The sequence below is a fragment of the Oncorhynchus keta genome, chromosome 32 (genome assembly GCF_023373465.1).
Source record: "Oncorhynchus keta strain PuntledgeMale-10-30-2019 chromosome 32, Oket_V2, whole genome shotgun sequence".
Lineage (NCBI taxonomy): Eukaryota > Metazoa > Chordata > Actinopteri > Salmoniformes > Salmonidae > Oncorhynchus > Oncorhynchus keta.
The window spans coordinates 17,041,038-17,059,636 of record NC_068452.1 but is presented as its reverse complement, the minus strand read 5'-3'; the positions used below and the strand labels follow the sequence as shown (position 1 = coordinate 17,059,636).

General features: G+C 42.3%; 1 protein-coding gene across 1 annotated transcript; it reads left to right on the top strand.

The window, feature by feature from the left end:
* Positions 1 to 3,796: 3,796 nt before the first annotated feature.
* LOC118370404 (peptide YY-like) lies at positions 3,797 to 7,804 on the top strand. Its single transcript, XM_035755393.2, has 4 exons — positions 3,797 to 3,955; positions 4,815 to 5,002; positions 6,916 to 6,996; positions 7,352 to 7,804. The coding sequence occupies exons 2-4, from the start codon at positions 4,815 to 4,817 to the stop codon at positions 7,374 to 7,376; spliced, it is 294 nt and encodes a 97-aa protein (XP_035611286.1). The 5' UTR covers positions 3,797 to 3,955; the 3' UTR covers positions 7,377 to 7,804.
* Positions 7,805 to 18,599: the final 10,795 nt, after the last annotated feature.

Below are 18,599 nucleotides of genomic sequence, written 5' to 3'. Positions count from 1 at the left end.
CAGCAGTAAGACCTCTTCCATACTGCACAGTACTGTCTTTCCAAGCTAGTTGGAAGACTTCCAGTTTCGTGTGGCGCTATTTCCGTTCCAATTTTCTGGAAGCTTGCTTCAGAGCTCGGGTATTTTCTGTATACCAGGGAGCTAGTTTCTTATGAGAAATGTTTTTAGTTTTTAGGGGTGCAACTGCATCTAGGGTATTGCGGCAAGGTTAAATTGAGTTCCTTAGTTAGGTGGTTAACTGATTTTTGTCCTCTGGCGTCCTTTGTTAGACAGAGGGAGTCTGGAAGGATAACAAGGAATCTTTGTGTTGTCTGTGAATTTATAGCACGACTTTTGATGTTCCTTGGTTGGGTTCTGAACGGATTATTTGTTGCAATTGCAAACATAATAAAAGGGTGGTCCGATAGTCCAGGATTATGAGGAAAAGCATTAAGATCCACAACATTTATTCCATGGGACAAAATTAGGTCCAGGGTATGACTGTGACAGTGAGTAGGTCCAGAGACACGTTAGACAAAACCCATTGAGTCGATGATGGCTCCGAAAGCCTTTTGGAGTGGGTCTGTGGACTTTTCCATGTGAATATTAAAGTCACCAAAAATTTGAATATTATCTGCTATGACTACAAAGTCCAATAGGAATTCAGGGAACTCAATGAGGAATGCTGTATATGGCCCAGGAGGCCTGTAAACAGTAGCTATAAAAAATGATTGAGTCGGCTGCATAGATTTCATGACTAGAAGCTCAAAAGACGAAAAAAATTTTTTTTCAATTTTAAATTGAAATTTGCTATCGTAAATGATGCACGGGGGATATGGTCACTAGTGTAACCAGGAGTTGAGGCCTCATTTAACACAGTAAATTCATCAGGCTTAAGACGTGTTTCAGTCAGGCCAATCACATCAAGATTATGATCAGTGATTAGTTCATTGACTATAATTGCCTTTGAAGTAAGGGATCTAACATTAAATAGCCCTATTTTGAGGTGTGAGGTATCACGATCTCTTTCAATAATGACAGGAATGGAGAAGGTCTTTATATCCTAGTGATTGCTAAGGCGAACACCGCCATGTTTTGTTTTGCCCAACCTAGGTCGAGGCACAGACATGGTCTCAAGGGAGTCCGTCACTCCTCAGCAGGTCAGGCTTGGTCCTGTTTGTGGGTGTGTCCCAGAAAGAGGGTCAATTATCTACAAATTCTATCTTTTGGGAGGGGCAGAAAACAGTTTAACCAGAGATTGAGTTGTGAGACTCTGCTGTAGAGCTCATCACTCCCCCTAACTGGGAGTGATGAGACAATTACTCGATGCCGACACATCTTTCTAGCTGATTTACACGCTGAAGCTATGTTGCGCTTGGTGACCTCTGACTGTTTCATCCTAACATCGTTGGTGCCGACATGGATAACAATATCTCTATACTCTCTACACTCACCAGCTCCCCGCATCTGCCGGGCTAGGGTGAGGATCCAGCCAGGACGGATGGTGCCAGCCCTGCTCTCCAGACCACCAGTAAGTCTCCTGGGGCCAGGATATCCTGTGTCGGCTCTGCGCACTGTGTCTCCCGTGTGTCTGCACAGCCCAGTGCGTCCTACGTCTACGCCCCGCACGTGCCGGGCTAAAATCACCATCCAGCCAGGACGGGTTGTGCAGGCCCTTAGTTAGAGACCTCCAGTGCGCCTCCACGGCCTGGTCTATCCTGTGCCTCCTCCAAGGACCAGGCTGTCTCTCCGTCTCCTCTCTCCAGGTTCTCCCTTCACTCCGGCGCTGCCAGAGTCGCCCTTCTCTCCGGCGCTGCCAGAGTCGCCCTTCTCTCCGGCGCTGCCAGAGTCGCCCGCCTGTCCGGCGCTGCCAGAGTCTCGCGCCGCGGCGAGGGTCCCCACTCCAGAGGTGGTGGCCCAAGCCTAAGGTGGGCCAAGCCTAAGGTGGAGCAGGGTCCACGTCCCGCACCAGAGCCGCCGCCATAAATAAGGCCCACCCGGACCCTCCCCTGTAGAGTCAGGTTTTGTGGCCGGAGTCCGCACCTTTGGGTGGGGGTACTGTCACGCTCTGGCCATAGAGAGGCTTTTATTCTCTATTTTGGTTAGGCCAGGGTGTGACTAGGGTGGGCATTCTATGTTCATTTTCTATGTTTTGTATTTATTTGTTGTTTGGCCGGGTGTTATTTGACTAGGCAAGTCAGTTAAGAACAATTTTTTATTTTCTTTGGTGATGTCATTTACAAAATAGCTTCCAATATTTTACTCAGAAAACTGCATGCAGTCTATCATAGTGTCATTTGTTTTGTCACCAAAGCCACTTATGCCACCCACCACTGCGACCTGTATGCTCTAGTCGGCTGACCCTCGCTACATATTCATTGCCAGACCCACTGGCTCCAGGTCATCTATAAGTCTATGCTAGATAAAGCTCCGCTTTACCTCAGCTTACTGATCATGATAACAACACCCACCCGTAGCACGCGCTCCAGCAGGTATATCTCACTGGTCATCCCCAAAGCCAACACCTTTGGCCGCCTTTCCTTCCAGTTCTCTGCTGCCAAGGACTGGAGCGAATTGAAAAAAAAAAAAAATAATAATAATAATAATTCGCTGAAGCTGGAGACTTATATTTCCCTCACTAACTTTCAATGTCAGCTATCTGAGCAGCTAACCGATCGCTGCAGCTGTACATAGCCCATCTGTAAATAGCCCACCCAATCTACCTACCTCATCCCCATATTGTTTATTTTTTACTTTTCTGCTCCTTTGCACACCAGTATTTCTACTTGCCCATCATCATCTGCTCATCTATCACTCCAGTGTTAATTTGCTAAATTGTAATTACGTCGCTACTACGCCATTCTCATGCCATTTGCACACACTGTATATAGACTTTATTTTTTTTATATTGGTTTATTGGCTGTACGCTTGTTTCTTCCATGTGTAACTCTGTGTTGTTGTTTGTGTCGCATTGCTCTGCTTTATCTTGGCCAGGTCGCAGTTGTAAATGAGAACTTCTTCTCAACTGGCCTACCTGGTTAAATAAAGGTGAAATACAAATTAAATAAATAAACGGCAGTAGTAATGATGAACTGTAGAAAATATACATTTTCATCATGTTTTTTTTAACACTTTCAATTTTACTTTTTGAAAATACTAATATTAATGGACCAAAATACCAACAAATATCAAAATTGAGGTAGATGCAATTTTGAGAGGTAAATGTAAAAAATATATATTTCCGCCTGTGGTGCTTGACTTTCAGGGCATTACCGTACCAATAGGAACTTGACCGCCACCTGGTGGTTACTGGATGAGGCTACTCCACCACACATTCCAATGCGTACATTTCACTTTCTGACCTATAGGGAGTTTTAATTATAATAGGCCATATTAATTTAGCCTACTGATCAGTGTTATCCGTACATGTCGAGGCCCGGACCTATATGTTCGCTGCTGTTTTAACCAAGATATCCATTGGAAATTGTGAAAGAATGAGTGAAGGCCTAATAATGACCTGATTGTAGCTTATCACCATTTAGCTATGTTTGACACCGTCCATCCAAATAGTTTGACAGCATTCCATTGGTTTGTCAATGTCAATAGGACAGGTGTGATCCAAATTGCCCCCACTGTCCTTATAGCATACGTCAGAGATTCCAATTGCGTTTCCCCACATAGTTCGACTAGGGTGATGCATCAGTAACAAATTATGTTAATCGTCAGGTGACGTCGGTATTATGCCCCCATCCTCCTTCTAACCATCACATCACAGCCACCCGTCCCACCTCGTTGACGAGGCGACGATGGGTATATAAACCCCCTTGTGTTGGAGTGAAACAAAAAGACCAGCGATTTGCTGCAAAGACACCAGTTGAAAAAGGAACATTGCAGAAGCCAAGCAATAGAATCCACGCTGCTGGACGCAGACACCACTTGTCTTAACTACCTGTCGCTCACGTCAAGTCTTCTCAAAGTAATTACAACTTTTAGTCTTGTGCATTTTACATGTTTGCTAGTTTGCTAGTTTTGCCTGTATTACCTTCAAGCTTAAATTTCTTTGCATATTTGGACATAAAAAAAATGAGTAGTTATTTGTGCAGTTCGTCATTGAAAAAAAGTGATTGGTCCGATCACCTATAGCAATGATCTGCATGTTGCAACCTACAGTTAGAATTGTTTCCCCAACAGGAGTTGGTTTGAAAATGCTAGAAAATACTAGAAAATGCTTTTCAGAACCATGGACAGCTACGGGGCGAATGTTGCGCAAATGAAATTTGGATAAAGTCGTGATTTCTGCTGGCACAACATGCATTCCTATAACAGTTGCAAATATTTGACAATTAGCATAATAAATCATGTTCATGTTGAATAGGCTACTATTTTAGCAATGACTTGTGAATTATAGCGAAAACATGTTTCAAAGGGGTAATATAATATAATTGGTCAGGTTTTACCAATTCTTTATGCTGTTTTACTTGTTGCTTTTTCCCTTTCAAACTCATTCCTATTACTTTTGTCGGTAATTATTTAGATGCGAGTTCGAATTAGTAATCAAACATGGATAATTAGCTTGTACTGCAACTTGCTCTCAATACGCATTCAGTAGCCTACAGAAAATGCAGATTTCATTCAAGAATAATGCAGGATCGAAATTATCTACTACTAACAGGTCGACATCATTGCGCCTGATGTTAACCTTCTAAAACATGTTTTTATTAGGATGCCTGCTGATCTATGAAATTGGTGTAATGTTGGCTATATTATTGAGATCGGTTGAGGCTTTGTTAAATGATAAAATCGCGTGCTCCCTAACCCCATTCTCCTGACAACAGATGGCCGTTATGCTGAAACCCTGGACCGTCTTGGTCGCCTTGGTGTTGTGCGTGCTGATGTGTCTCGGGACTTTCGTGGACGCTTACCCACCTAAACCGGAGAACCCCGGAGAAGACGCGGCTCCCGAAGAGCTGGCCAAATACTACACCGCGCTCAGACACTACATCAATCTCATCACGAGACAGAGGTACACAGCAGCGTTTGCTTTTTGAATTATATTTCTTCCTGGTCCTAACATTAAGGGAAATGTTTTCTATTAAGTTATAAACCACATACCTCGTTTTCTTTTATGGCAAATGGAGCTGTATTTCATTTTGAAATACTGTATTTCATTCCGGACTAGGTTAAGTCGTCTACTGTGACAGTGGCCCCTGAGTTTTCTGCTCTTATTGTTGCCTCAAGCTCTTAATGTTCCATACACCATGATATTTATTTTCAACATTTTATTACAGGGCACTCTCAAAAAGCTTTAGGCCCTCCTCCTATAAATAATGCCATAGCAATAAAACCAGTGAAGACAGACCCATGTGAAGTCTCCAAATCCAATGATGGATCTCTGTGTGCAGGCAGGTTCCCTATAACATATTCTATATTGATGTGGTGATGTCTTGGTCGAATAGGTGGTCTCTGTCTTATTGCTGATATGGGACTGGATCAGGCACACCTGATATTATTCATGATATTCAAATAGGCCATTTGATCTTTAAGAAAACCTATCCAACCCTCTTACATTAAATTTAGAGGGGAAACAGGTTTACTCTTTTGTAAATCCGTTATCATATAGCATCCACATTTAAGTTTTCATAATATCACAATGGCCTGGATGATGACCAATAATATCCTGGAATAGTGTAGATCAGAACTACATAGTCCAAGAGGAACTTGGTGAAGTTTGTTCTTCTTGTCTGCCATAATAACACATTGGTCTACATTTGACACTTTAGTCATTTAGCAGACACTCTTTTCAGAGAGACTTCCAGGTGTAATTCGGATTAAGTGCCTTGCTCAAGGGCACATAGGCAGATTTTCTACCTAGTCAGCTTGGGGGGTGGGGGGGGGGGGGTTCAAACCAGTGACCTTTCAGTTGCTGGCCCAACGCTCTTAACCGTTAGGCTACCTACCGCCAAATGTGAACGACCAATCGGAAATGCTCATTTGAAACATTAGAGAAGCTTTACCTGCTGCAAGAGCACAGATTTTCCGGGAATCCAAAATATATAACAGTAATGATGTCTTCTGCATTCTCACAAAGTGGTTTCTAAGTGGAGAGATGAGTGCGTGGTGTGACAATGATGGTTCCCTTTTACATCTTGTTACAACCGGCTGTCTATGGAGCAGGTGTGATTGCCTCGGTCGCTTTCTTAGAAGGCATGGCTGATCATGCTTACCTCCGCTTCACCGGTATCACTTTGGAGTGCTTAGTGGGGTTGAATTGGAGTGTAACATTGCACAGCCATTATGAATGCCAGGTTAGGTGGCATGATGGGGAAAGTGAACATCTTCCACTCAAAAACATTTTCCCCCACAGAGGAAGCAATTCCAGCCAAATCCCGCTGAGATATTCAACTTCCAATTTCATTTTCAAAGAGAAATTGATCCTTTGTACAGACATTATCTGCGCAGGGAGTGCTCATACAAAAACAGACAAACACACAGGAATGGAAAAACTATTTGATTTTTCCCGAATAATCCAAGCGTAGTCTATAACCTACCTTACGACAGAGAACTACATTATCATGCTATTTAAAACCCTCATTATCTTTGGTAGTTGAGCAAGAAAGGCCTCGAACAGCCTCAGAGGAAAGGAGCTCTGACTCACGATCGGTTCTAATTGGCCTTGTCTGGTGGCCCCAGTGTCTATAGGAGTTTGTGGGCTGACATGCTCAAGTTTCAAACATACAGATAATTACATCACCCCTCTCCCATTACACACACCTCCGACAGCTGCCGTGGCACCTTGAGACACATTCAGACAGCAAAATGTTCTACCTGTCATCGAGAAGTGGGGTCCTCCTGCAGCATGCTTAGAGTGGAGTGGAAGTTTGACAGTCTTTTCTCTCTCTCTCGCTCTCTCGTTCTTTCTTCCTTTCTTTTTTCTAGGTATGGAAAGAGGTCCACCCAGGAGGGGGTGATGTCAGAGTTGCTGTTCGGCAACAACGCAGAGAGAGACCAGAGATCAAGGTCAGTCCATCAAAGATATCAAAAATGGCCAATGCAATTTCAACGGAAGGTGCAGACTGGTATCTCTTTGTTTCTTGGGGTTACATCAATAGGGTAGTGTCAAAGAATGGCCACTTTATCAGCTACAGCCACCTACTGTACAGAAAAAGACTGGCATGCACAGCTTTTAGTAGATCTGACTTTGGGTAGCCCGGGAGTGAAGCCAAAGGTTAATTTCCACAGGACTCATTGTTCTCTCTCTCTCTCTCTCTCTCTCTCTCTCTCTCTCTCTCTCTCTCTCTCTCTCTCTCTCTCTCTCTCTCTCTCTCTCTCTCTCTCTCTCTCTCCCGCCCTCTTTCCTCTGTTCCATCTCCAGATATGACGACTCCTACGTGTGGTGATTCCTCTTCCTCATTGGGCATTCTCTCCAGGTGTCCACCAATACCTGGAGAGGCCGACCAGTGCCTCCCACAACCGCCACCCCGTCTGACCCCTGGCCACAACCAATGACCATCACAGGACCTTAAGACAACATAAAAATCTACCTTATATACCTAACCCTTCTTTCCCCCTCTTCTCTCTCTCTCTCTCTCTCTCTCTCTCTCTCTCTCTCAGACTTCTCACTCGAAGTCTCAGCCTCACTTCCTCACATGAAGACAATTGTACATAATGAATAGTTGATTTAAGATATAAAATAAAAAATATATAATGATTTGATGAAATCATGTGTGTAACCTACAATGCTGTATGTCTTAACAGAGTATGCTCTTTTATGGTTGGAACTGTATAAATGCTTTGTGTGTGATTAAAGTTTGATGGATGACTATGACAAGAGAGATGATTGTGTCTCATTCGTTCTTACAGTCAAAATGATTGTGGTGTTTTAAAAGGATCTCTTGGAGTAAAATAATGTATTGATGAGCAGAAGACATTCATTCTAGTTGAAAACGGATAACACCCTCTGTGAGGACTTTCCCCAACCATGTCACCGTAAGGCTATGGGTGACTTCTACTAAGCCGGCTTGAAAATCAGACATCTGTTGTGTCTGGTGCAAGTACTGGACATCAGGCTATGTAAATGCTGCCTTACCCTGATGTCTTCACTGTAATACTTCTCTTCCTCCAGTAGATGTCACTCCTGTAAGGCAGGTTCCTGACATGAACACGAGTGCGGAGTGAATACAATGTGAACGCTGATTGAATGAGTAAACACAGATTTTCTGAAACACATATATTACAATGGAGTACATATAGTTTAAGCATATATTTTAATATGATATAATCATATTTTACATATAGTTTAATCATAACATATTATATACGTGTATGCATAATTTAAGTACCATCATTTGTTTAGCGCACGCATTGCTTGAGTTGAAGAGAATATGGAATTATAGCATTTTTGATAGATTGACATCTTGACCATTCAGTTCCATTAAAACCACAATATGTAAGATTTCCATTTGCTCATGTTGCCCTTTCAACGAATGGAATAGCCATGATTTCTGAGGAATGTGACTCATAGATGCCCTGTCTTACCTTATCATAACCAAAGCAATAAGGACATTTTACGCCATTGTGTATGATATTTTAAACGTGCTCTGCACAACTAAAGAGTGTGGCTTTAACCCAAACAAATGTGTGTTTGTTCCTAAATGTGAATATGACTATTCATTGGAAGAATAAGGATTACACACAGATCATGTAATGAGAATCATGTAAATCCATGACATGTAATGGTGGTCAATTATTTGTATCAAGAATGTTTGTGTGTTCTCGACTTGTAGGCCTAACTGTATTTCTTTGTTATTGTAAAAACATGAAATGGGTGTGCAATAATTATTTGTTTAGAAAGACTGTTAAAAAGACATGGACAGGATATCTATTCTACACAACGGCCATATGTACCTGGTGGGACACACATTGAGGAGAAAAAGTGCGTTGCCCGTTTAAATCTCCATCGCGACGACTTTACAGTGGTTTGACAATACGTAGAGGTTCAGAGATCTCAAATTAAACGGAGCCAACGACGCGACCACGAGACGGAACAGGTTAGTGCAGTCCGTTTATGTAGAATTGCGTCTTTATGTTTTTAAATTATACGATATATTTTCAGTGGAATGCATGACAGATCGTCTATTTGATTTGAGGTGTTGTGCTATGTTTGCGTGTGGGGGGCAACATGCTGTCAATTAGTAGATGATTCCGATAATGTAGATACAGAGTCAGGCAAATACTCAAATGGATCAAGACATAGCCTAACCGAACCCAATTTCTATTAATACCTACATAATTGTGTTTCGCATTGGTTTTATGTTAAATTATGTATGCGTTTCTCTGTGTCTCGGTTGCAGACCCCAGCGTTAGGTGTGCTGTCTGACTACCATAAGTGGGCGTGTCGGCTTCGCACCAAAGACAACGGTTCTCTTTAGTAATTTAAGAAAATCTAAATACACACGAATATGAAGACTGTTTTGTAATACAGTATTTTCGTTAGTGGAAAAAATATAATTTGTGAATAGTGTGGTATAGTGGTCCATGCCGCAAGCAAAACAGCACAATGCGCCCCCTACACACTACTTCCGCACGCACACCACCTGCACACGCAGACTTTTGGCAAGGTACAGTAGGATCATAAGATCGCACATGTCATGTAGGCTATAAGACGCACCTAACCATACTCTCTCTCTCTCTTTCTCTCCATCTGGGGTGTGGAGGAGTTTGCTCAGGTGTAAGAATCAGACCTTTGGAACATTGCCTTTTCTAGTTTGTATATTGTATGTTGAAGCACAAAAGTGAAAGTGGACTGTCCTTCTAATAACAAAATGACACTATTGTAGACCTCAAAATTCAAAGGGCACTCGCACATCTGAGCAATATATTTTTTTTTGCGTGTGCATGGTAACAGTTGAACAAGATGAAGGAACACCCCTTTTTCTATTTCTTTCTCTCTCTCTCTCTCTCTCTGAGTCTTTGGAACAAACCACAAAATGCAATGTGACTGGCTAACACTGTGTTGATGGGAGCCATGCACACACCATATTCTTTAGAGAGAGGGAGACAGATATTGTGACACAAGCAGATGGGGCATGCAGGCAGCGTGTGATCTCATTCGGGCCTGGACATGGTGTCATTAGCACAAGAGGCCACAGCATGATGTGTGTATGGAGTAGAAGAGAGAGGAAGGAAAGAGAGAGGGATTTTATTTTAAAAGGCAAGTAAGTTTAGAACAAATTCTTATGTTCAATGACAGCCTAGTGGGTTAACTGCCTTGTTCAGGGGCAGAATGACAGATATTTACCTCGTCTGCTCGGGATTTGATCTTGCAACCTTCCAGTTACTTGTCCAACACTCCAACCACTAGATTACCTGCCGGATGGAGAGAGGGAAAGAGAGAGTCGGGGGATGGAGAAGAATGGAAAGAGGATGTTAACTACCCAAGTGGACTGCCTGCCCTATGGTTCGTAAACCCCCCAATATGAGTGAACATGAGGAGGGGGAGAGGTGATGAAGGAAACCTCCCTTAGGGATCTGTGTGTTATTGCTGAGCTTGCATATTATCTACCGTCGGCTAGGAGCACTGTGGCAGATGATGTGGTAGCAAGGTTACAATTTAGTAGTAGAGCTACTGAGCTATTTTAGTAGAGGAATAATGTACAGTAAGCAGGATCTCTTTATGCCAAGAGATAAAATAGGTACAATAGTAGAAGTGGATGTTTTGGGTGCTCTCTAAAGTTTTTTAGGTTATTTTCCATCCAATTGATGTTAGCACAGGAATTTTAAAAAATCAGTTCAATGCAGATGAACCTTTCGGTTACTGGCCCAACACTCTAACCACTAGGCTAACTGCCGCCCCAAAACGTCTGTACTATTTGCAGAGTTAGCGCCAGGTAAATGTTGCAAGTCTTAAGCCATTCAGCCAATCCTGAACCTATATATATATATATATATATATATATATATATATATATATATATATATATAACATTATATTAGTTGCAAGAATTTTGTATAATAATTTATATTGAAAAAGGTTTTGAATCCAGCGTTGTTTTGTGTATCAGTTCATGAACCATGTGTCATGGATCTCTTCCCAAGTATTTTGCAATCTATATGTTACCTTCGTTAGCTATAGCCATTTGGGAGGATTTGTTACATTACAAAATAAAAAAATATTGTTAGTTTGGCCTGCACCCATGTTGAAAAAGGTTACATCTCCTCTAGTTTTCGTTTGTCTGATTGTAACGGTTACTGCTTTGCTAAGGTCTCAAATACATGATTCAGTTATAAAAGCTATACTTTTTATATTGCTTCGTGATATTTGGCAGAATCATAATTCAGCATACAAGTCGTCAACATTAGATGCCATTGTATCTGCCAGGTTATGGTACAACATCATGCACAGGGTATTCTGCCATGGAAATGGCTGACTGCACATCATAATCTAATGAAAATGCAGAATAAATATCCGCACACACAGACTTGCTCCTAAAAAGGGACATGTTAATTTAAATGGTTTAAGTCAGACATTCCAACCATTGCTTAATTTTTGTATTAGATTCATATTCCTCCATGTATACACTCTTAGGTGACATTTTGTGCATAAAAGACAAACAAGCCAGCACATCTGTCAGTGGCTTTATGGATTGATTAACCATATTGCCCCTAGATGTATTGAGATGTACTCCCTCTCCATCTCCACCTTCTACTTCTTGCACAATGTCTAGCCTCTCAGCAGTGTGAATGTGGGTTAAAGGGTAGGGGTACAAAGCGGTACATCTCATTGGTTGCCTACCTCCCATCAGGGCATAATCACCTTTTCCTTTTTTCAGGTGGCCAGCTGCTTTGTTTCCCCACCTATAACATTGGCATGAGTGGTGGAATGATGGAACGGTGTGTGTGTGTGTGTGTATATAGCTTAGTTTAATCACCCCTGCTGACAGTGCCTCCTCTACCCACGTTCCCCCTGCTCCCCCCTCTCCATCCCAGAAGCCCCTCTACCATGTGCCATGCGCTGAAAATATGCATCCCGATCCCTTTCCCTAAGCATCATTACTGGTCACTATGGCGGCTGCAGACTGTACTAGCAGATCGTCATAGCAACTGGCTGACGGGGAAGAAATGAGGCAGTCCATTTCAGTGCCTTGCAAAAGTATTCACCCCTTGGCGTTTTTTCCTATTTTGTTGCATTACAACCTGCAATTTAAATGGATTTTTATTTGTATTTCATGTAATGGACATACACAAAATAGTCCAAATTGGTGAAGTGCAATGAAAAAAATTACTTGTTTCACAAAATTCTAAAAAATATTAAACGGAAAAGTGGTGCGTGCGTATGTATGTATTCACCCCCTTTGCTATGAAGCCCCTAAATAAGATCTGGTGCAACCAATTACATTCAGAAGTCACATAATTTGTTAAATAAAGTCCACATGTGTGCAATTTAAGTGTCACATGATCTCAGTATATATACACGTGTTCTGAAAGGCCCCAGAGTCTGCAACACAACTAAGCACCACCATGAAGACCAAGGAGCTCTTCAAACAGGTCAGGGACAAAGTTGTGGAGAAGTACAGATCAGGGTTGGGTTATAATAAAAAGTATCCAAAACTTTGAACTTCCCACGGAGCACCAGAAAATTCATTATTTAAAAATTGAAAGAATATGAGACCACAACAAACCTTCCAAGAGAGGGCCGCCCACCAAAACTCACAGACCAGGCAAGGAGGGCATTAATCAGAGAGGCAACAAAGAGACCAAAGATAACCCTGAAGGAGCTGCAAAGCTCCACAGCGGAGATTGAAGTATCTTTCCATAGGACAACTTTAAGCTGTAAACTCCACAGAGCTGGGCTTTACGGAAGAGTGGCCAGAAAAATGCCATTGCTTAAAGAAAAAAAAATTAGCAAACACGTTTGGTGTTTGCCAAAAGGCATGTAGGAGACTCCCCAAACATATGGAAGAAGGTACTCCCGTCAGATGTTACTAAAAATTGATCTTTTGGGCCATCAAGAAAAACCCTATGTCTGGCACAAACCCAACACCTCTCATCACCTGAAAACACCCGCCCCACAGTGAAGCATGATGGTGGAAGCATTATGCTGTGGGATGTTTTTCATTGGCAGGGACTGGGAAACTGGTTCGAATTGAAGGAATGATGGATGGAGCTAATACAGAGAAATTCTTGAGGGAAACCTGTTTCAGTCTTCCAGAGATTTGAGACTGGGACGGAGGTTCACCTTCCAGCAGGACAATGACCCTAAGCATACTGCTAAAGCAACACTCGAGTGTTTAAGGGGAAACATTTAATTGTCTTGGAATGGCCTAGTCAAAGCCCAGACCTCAATCCAATTGAGAATATGTGATATAATTTAAAGATTTCTCTACACCAGCAGGAACCCATCCAACTTGAAAGAGCTGGTGCAGTTTTGCCTTGAAGAATGAGCAGAAATCCCAGTGGCTAGATGTGCCAATCTTATAGAGACATATCCCAAGAGACTTGCAGCTGAAATTGCTGCAAAAGGTGGCTCTACAAAGTATTGACTTTGAGGGGTGAATAGTCATGCACATTCAAGTTTAATTAAAGTCTTATTTCTTGTTTGTTTCACAATAAAATATTTTGCATCTTCAAAGTGGTAGGCATTTTGTGTACATCAAATGATACAAACCCACAAAAAAAACATTTATTTTATTCCAGGTTGTAAGGCAACAAAATAGGAAAAATGCTAAGGGGGAGCTAGGCTTGTCTGACCACAGATCTATAGGTCGATAGCCCTAGGAGATGTGTTATACAGCAGCTCCGTCTATCAGTCAGAGTGTGTGCAGATAAAGCCGACCAGATCGACCATACTCAGTCCTTGGCGTCAGAATAGCATCATGGGAGACCTGTGGTTTCTGGCATACTGTAGGTTATATTGGACTGGACCTCTGTGTGTATGTCTCTGTGTGTGTGCATGTGTGTGTGTGTATGTGCCTGTTGTGGCTCTCCCTACAAAGGGGCTATTTTCAGCCCTAGCTTATTAGAGTAGATCAGTGGACAGAGAGAAAAGGAGAGCTGCTGGCTTACTATGGGATGGATGTAAGGTAGCCATCGCCAGCCAAGCACACACATGGAAGTTGGAACACCATCTAATGAAATATTTCACAGGACAGATACTGTATGGCTGGATTCACTGATACAGGACATATTTCTCTTCTTACCATTTTACAGATAAAGTATATTTTCTTTTACGACTGTTTTGACAAGTCATACAATTCTTCTGATATGAAATGTTATTCGAAGATGAGCAATGACATTTTCACTCCTTATCACATTCATCAGTTGAGTCCATCTATTCAAATGTAATTGGTGCCACTGTCTATTTTAAATCAAACCAACTATTACTTTGGGAAAATATGCCTCAACAATGTTTTGTTAGGTAGGCCTAAAGCCACTCGTCACCGGTGTTGTGTAATGGGTCTGCTGTTGGTCAGTGTGTTGTTGTTGACCACACGACTGCCCTCTGACAAGATGTGTTAATTGGCTACTGAGGGGTTAACAGGCTACCTGAGTTCAAGGGTCACTAATTAAAAATGTTTCAGCAGCAATGGTTCTCTATTTTGACTTTAGACCAGCAGTACGAGAGAAGAAACATTTGCGGTCATGAGAGTTTGTGGTCGTCATACCGATTCATTTGTTTGTTGCTAAATCTTTTGTTTGCGGCTACACACATATTATGCTTTCCATTATGTTCAAAGTAGCCTGAATCCTAACTACAGTGATTTTGGTCACGATTCACTTGAAAGTTCATGTTAATGCTAATGTAAATCCGTACTTTGTTTGTCCTTGACTGTAATTGTAGAGGGGTCCTTCGTGTTTCCTGGTCGGAGATTGTGAGAGACAAACGGGGGTGCGTTCCAGAGCTTTTAAAGTGTTGATTTGGCATGTTTCAATGGCTTGAATGAAAAAGTCAATGTTGCCAAAGCGAAGTGATGCACCTAACAATTATGAAAACAACAGCGACAAGAATAAGAACCGTACCTATAATAGTAAAGAAAACGTATATATATATAACCGATTAAACAAATAAATATCTAATACAGAAGTGGAATAACTGTATTAATGGTAGAAGCAGGTGTAATCTATGTGAGTCATTCAAGAGTCACTCCTCATATCTTACTGCCTGTCTTGTTGCCTCGGAAGTGTACGGGATTTCATGCTCCTCTTCTGAGGAGGAGTAGTGAGAAGGATTGGAGGACCAATGCGCAGCGTGGTAAGTGTCCATCATGTTTAATCAAACACAACAGAACACTGGAACAAAACAATGAACGTGAATAAACGAAACAGTACCGTGTGGTAACAAACGTTGACACGAATGACAAACACCCACAACTCAAAAGTGAAACCAGGCTACCAAAGTATGATTCTCAATCAGGGACAACGATTGACAGCTGTCTCTGATTGAGAACCATACTATGCCGAACACAGAAATCCCAAATTATAGACAAACGAACATAGACAACCCACCCGACTCACGCCCTGACCATACTAAAACAAAGATATAATAACAGAACTAAGGTCAGAACGTGACAAGAAGAGTCTGTAAATGAGGGGAATCTGGCCGATATCTTTCTAGCAGACGTTATCAAAACACTTTGAATGAAGCGAGCAAAATGGCTTCTTACAGTATGTTGGTAGAGTACATTTGTCTGCCGCCTCAGGCTCTTATTATTGTTTGCTTAAGTAAGATTTTCTGCTCTTTATTCTGTTCCTTTAATTTTACTCTGTCTGTCTGTCTGTCTGTCTGTCTCTCTCTCTCTCTCTCTCTCTCTCTCTCTCTCTCTCTCTCTCTCTCTCTCTCTCTCTCTCTCTCTCTCTCTCTCGTTAGTTACAGGAGACTAGGATATTTATCATCAAATATGATTACATTGTACTTGTCTTGACTACATCAAACCAGGAGAAGTTAGTTAAGATAGCTAACGTTAAGCTAGCTATCTCCTAACTTTTGCCCCACACGGAGGCTATGACTGGAGGCTATGACTGTAGCCTATTGCCGCTTGGATGACTTATGATTGGCCAACAACAACAACAAGCTAATCACTCGGTTCCTGGATCAGGCCTCGGGTATTCAGGTACAGGTAGATTCATGGAGACCTCTAGCTAATATGCAAAAATATGAACAAAACTTAGATTTAAATGCCTTTGAATGGGGTATGGTAGTAGGTGCCAGAACTGCAACACTGCTGGATTTTTTTACTCTCAACAGTTTACCGTGTGTATCAAGAATGGTCCACCACCCGAAGGACATCCAGACAACTTGACACAACCGTGGGAAGCGTTGGAGTCAGCATCGGCCAGCATCCCTGTGGAACGCTTTCGACACCTTGCAGAGTTCAAATGCACCTGTTGGATTCTATGCTGGTATAAATGTGTATCGTTACTGTACATTAGAGGTCTTCATTGATCCCGCTGTACCTGAATACCCGAGACCCGATCCTGGACCGAGCGAGTTCGTATTCTTGCCATATTCTTTACATTTTTAAATAATGGATTTACTGGTGCTCCGTGCTCCGTGTTCAAAGTTTCTGATATTTTTTAAAAACACAACCCTGTTTATATTTTAAATGTCACATTTATTTAACCAGGTAGGGCAGTTGAGAGCAAGTTCTCATTTTCAACTGCGACCTGGCCAAGATAAAGCAAAGCAGTGCGACACAAACAACAACACAGAGGTAAACATGGAATAAACAAACGTACAGTCAATAACACAATAGAAAAAGTCTATATACAGTGTGTGCAAATGTCGTGAGGAGGTAAGGCAATAAATAGGCCATAGTAGCAAAGTAACAATTACAATTTAGCTAATTAACACTTGAGTGATAGATGTGAAGATGATGATGTGTAAGTAGAAATACTGGTGTGCAAAGGAGCAAAAAAGTTAATAAAAGCAATATGGGGATGAGGTAGGTAGATTGGATGGGCTATTTACAGATGGTCTGTGTACAGCTGCAGCGACCAGTAAGCTTCTCCAATAGCTGATGCTTAAAGTTAGTGAGGGAGATATGTCTTTAGCGATTTTTGCAATTCGTTCCAGTCATTGGCAGCAGAGAACTGGAAGGAAAGGCGGCCAAAGGAGGTGTTGGCATTGGGGATGACCATTGAGATATACCTGCTGGAGCACGTGCTACGGGTGGGTGTTGTTATGGTGACCAGTGAGCTGAGATAAGGCGGAGCTTTACCTAGCAAAGACTTATAGATGACCTGGAGCCAGTGGGTCTGGCGACAAATATGTAGCGAGGGTCAGCCGACGAGAGCATACAGGTTGCAGTGGTGGGTGTTATATGGGGCTTTGGTGACAAAACGGATGGCACTATGATAGACTGCATGCCGTTTGCTGAGTAGTGTTGGAGGCTATTTTGTAAATGACATTGCCGAAGTCAAGGATCGGTAGGATAGTCAGTTTTACAAGGGTATGTTTAACAGCTCGAGTGAAGGAGGCTTTCTTGCGAAATAGGAAGCCGATCCTAGATATAATTTTGGATTGGAGATGTTTAATATGAGTCTGGAAGGAGAGTTTCCAGTCTCACCAGACACCTAGGTATTTGTAGTTGTCCACATATTCTAAGTCAGAACTGTACAGAGTAGTGATGCTAGTCAGGCGGGCGGATGCAGGCAGCGATCGGTTGAAAAGCATGCATTTAGTTTCACTAGTGTTTAAGAGGAGTTGGAGGCCACAACTGGAGGTTAGTTAACGCAGTGTCCAAAGAAGGGCCAGATGTATACAGAACGGTGTTGTCTGCGTAGAGATGGATCAGGGAGTCACCCACAGCAAGAGCGACATCATTGATATATACAGAGAACAGAGTCGGCCCGAGAATTGAACCCTGTGGTACTCCCATAGAGACTGCCAGAGGTCCAGACAACAGGCCCTCCAATTTCAAACACTGAACTCTATTAGAGAGGTAGTAGGTGTACCAGGCGAGTCAGTCAGACTCAACAACCAAGGCTGTTGAGTTTGCCGATAAGAATACGGTGATTGACTTCTGGCAATGGCGAAGCTCTAACAAGACGGGTCTGCGTAGCGTCCTCGAACTCTCAAACAATATTATTCGATTTTGACACGGTTTACCTGTTCGTTAATAGTGAACTGGAAGTTTAAACATCTTTTGTGTCGCCAAAGCCTCAGACGAGGCATGGAAAATGCCCCTCTCTGACAGCCCTTCTTCGGCCTCGGTGGATGCTAGCTCGGAAGAAGCACCAGCATGGTTCAGAATGGAGATGGACAAGGATATAACAAAAATCCAAGAGACACTTTCTGAACACTTCAGAAAAATGTATGTACTGGTTGATAAACTCCACGAAGACCAGAAAGTCACAAAGGGATGAGTGACAAAGTTAGAAGAGGAGAAATTAGATTATTACGAAAATTTCCGAAGTCGCTCAAATTTGAGATTTCAAGGTTTCCTGGAGGCCGGAGAGGGAAGAGAGGCGATCTCCTTTCTACAGGAATGGATTCCCAAAATTCTGGATCTACCTCCTCCCACGCACCCACTGGAGATCGAGAGGGCCCATTGCACCCTACGGAGGTGGCTGCCTGGCCAGGTTGCACCCAGGGCATTTGTCATTACATTTCTACAGTACCAGGA

Bases quoted from the DNA above. Each gene is read 5' to 3' on its own strand.
- LOC118370404 (XM_035755393.2), top strand. From the start codon at position 4,815: ATGGCCGTTATGCTGAAACCCTGGACCGTCTTGGTCGCCTTGGTGTTG. The intron at 5,003-6,915 runs GTACACAGCAGC...TCTTTTTTCTAG, and splicing joins AATCTCATCACGAGACAGAG to GTATGGAAAGAGGTCCACCC. The intron at 6,997-7,351 runs GTCAGTCCATCA...TTCCATCTCCAG, and splicing joins GAGAGAGACCAGAGATCAAG to ATATGACGACTCCTACGTGT.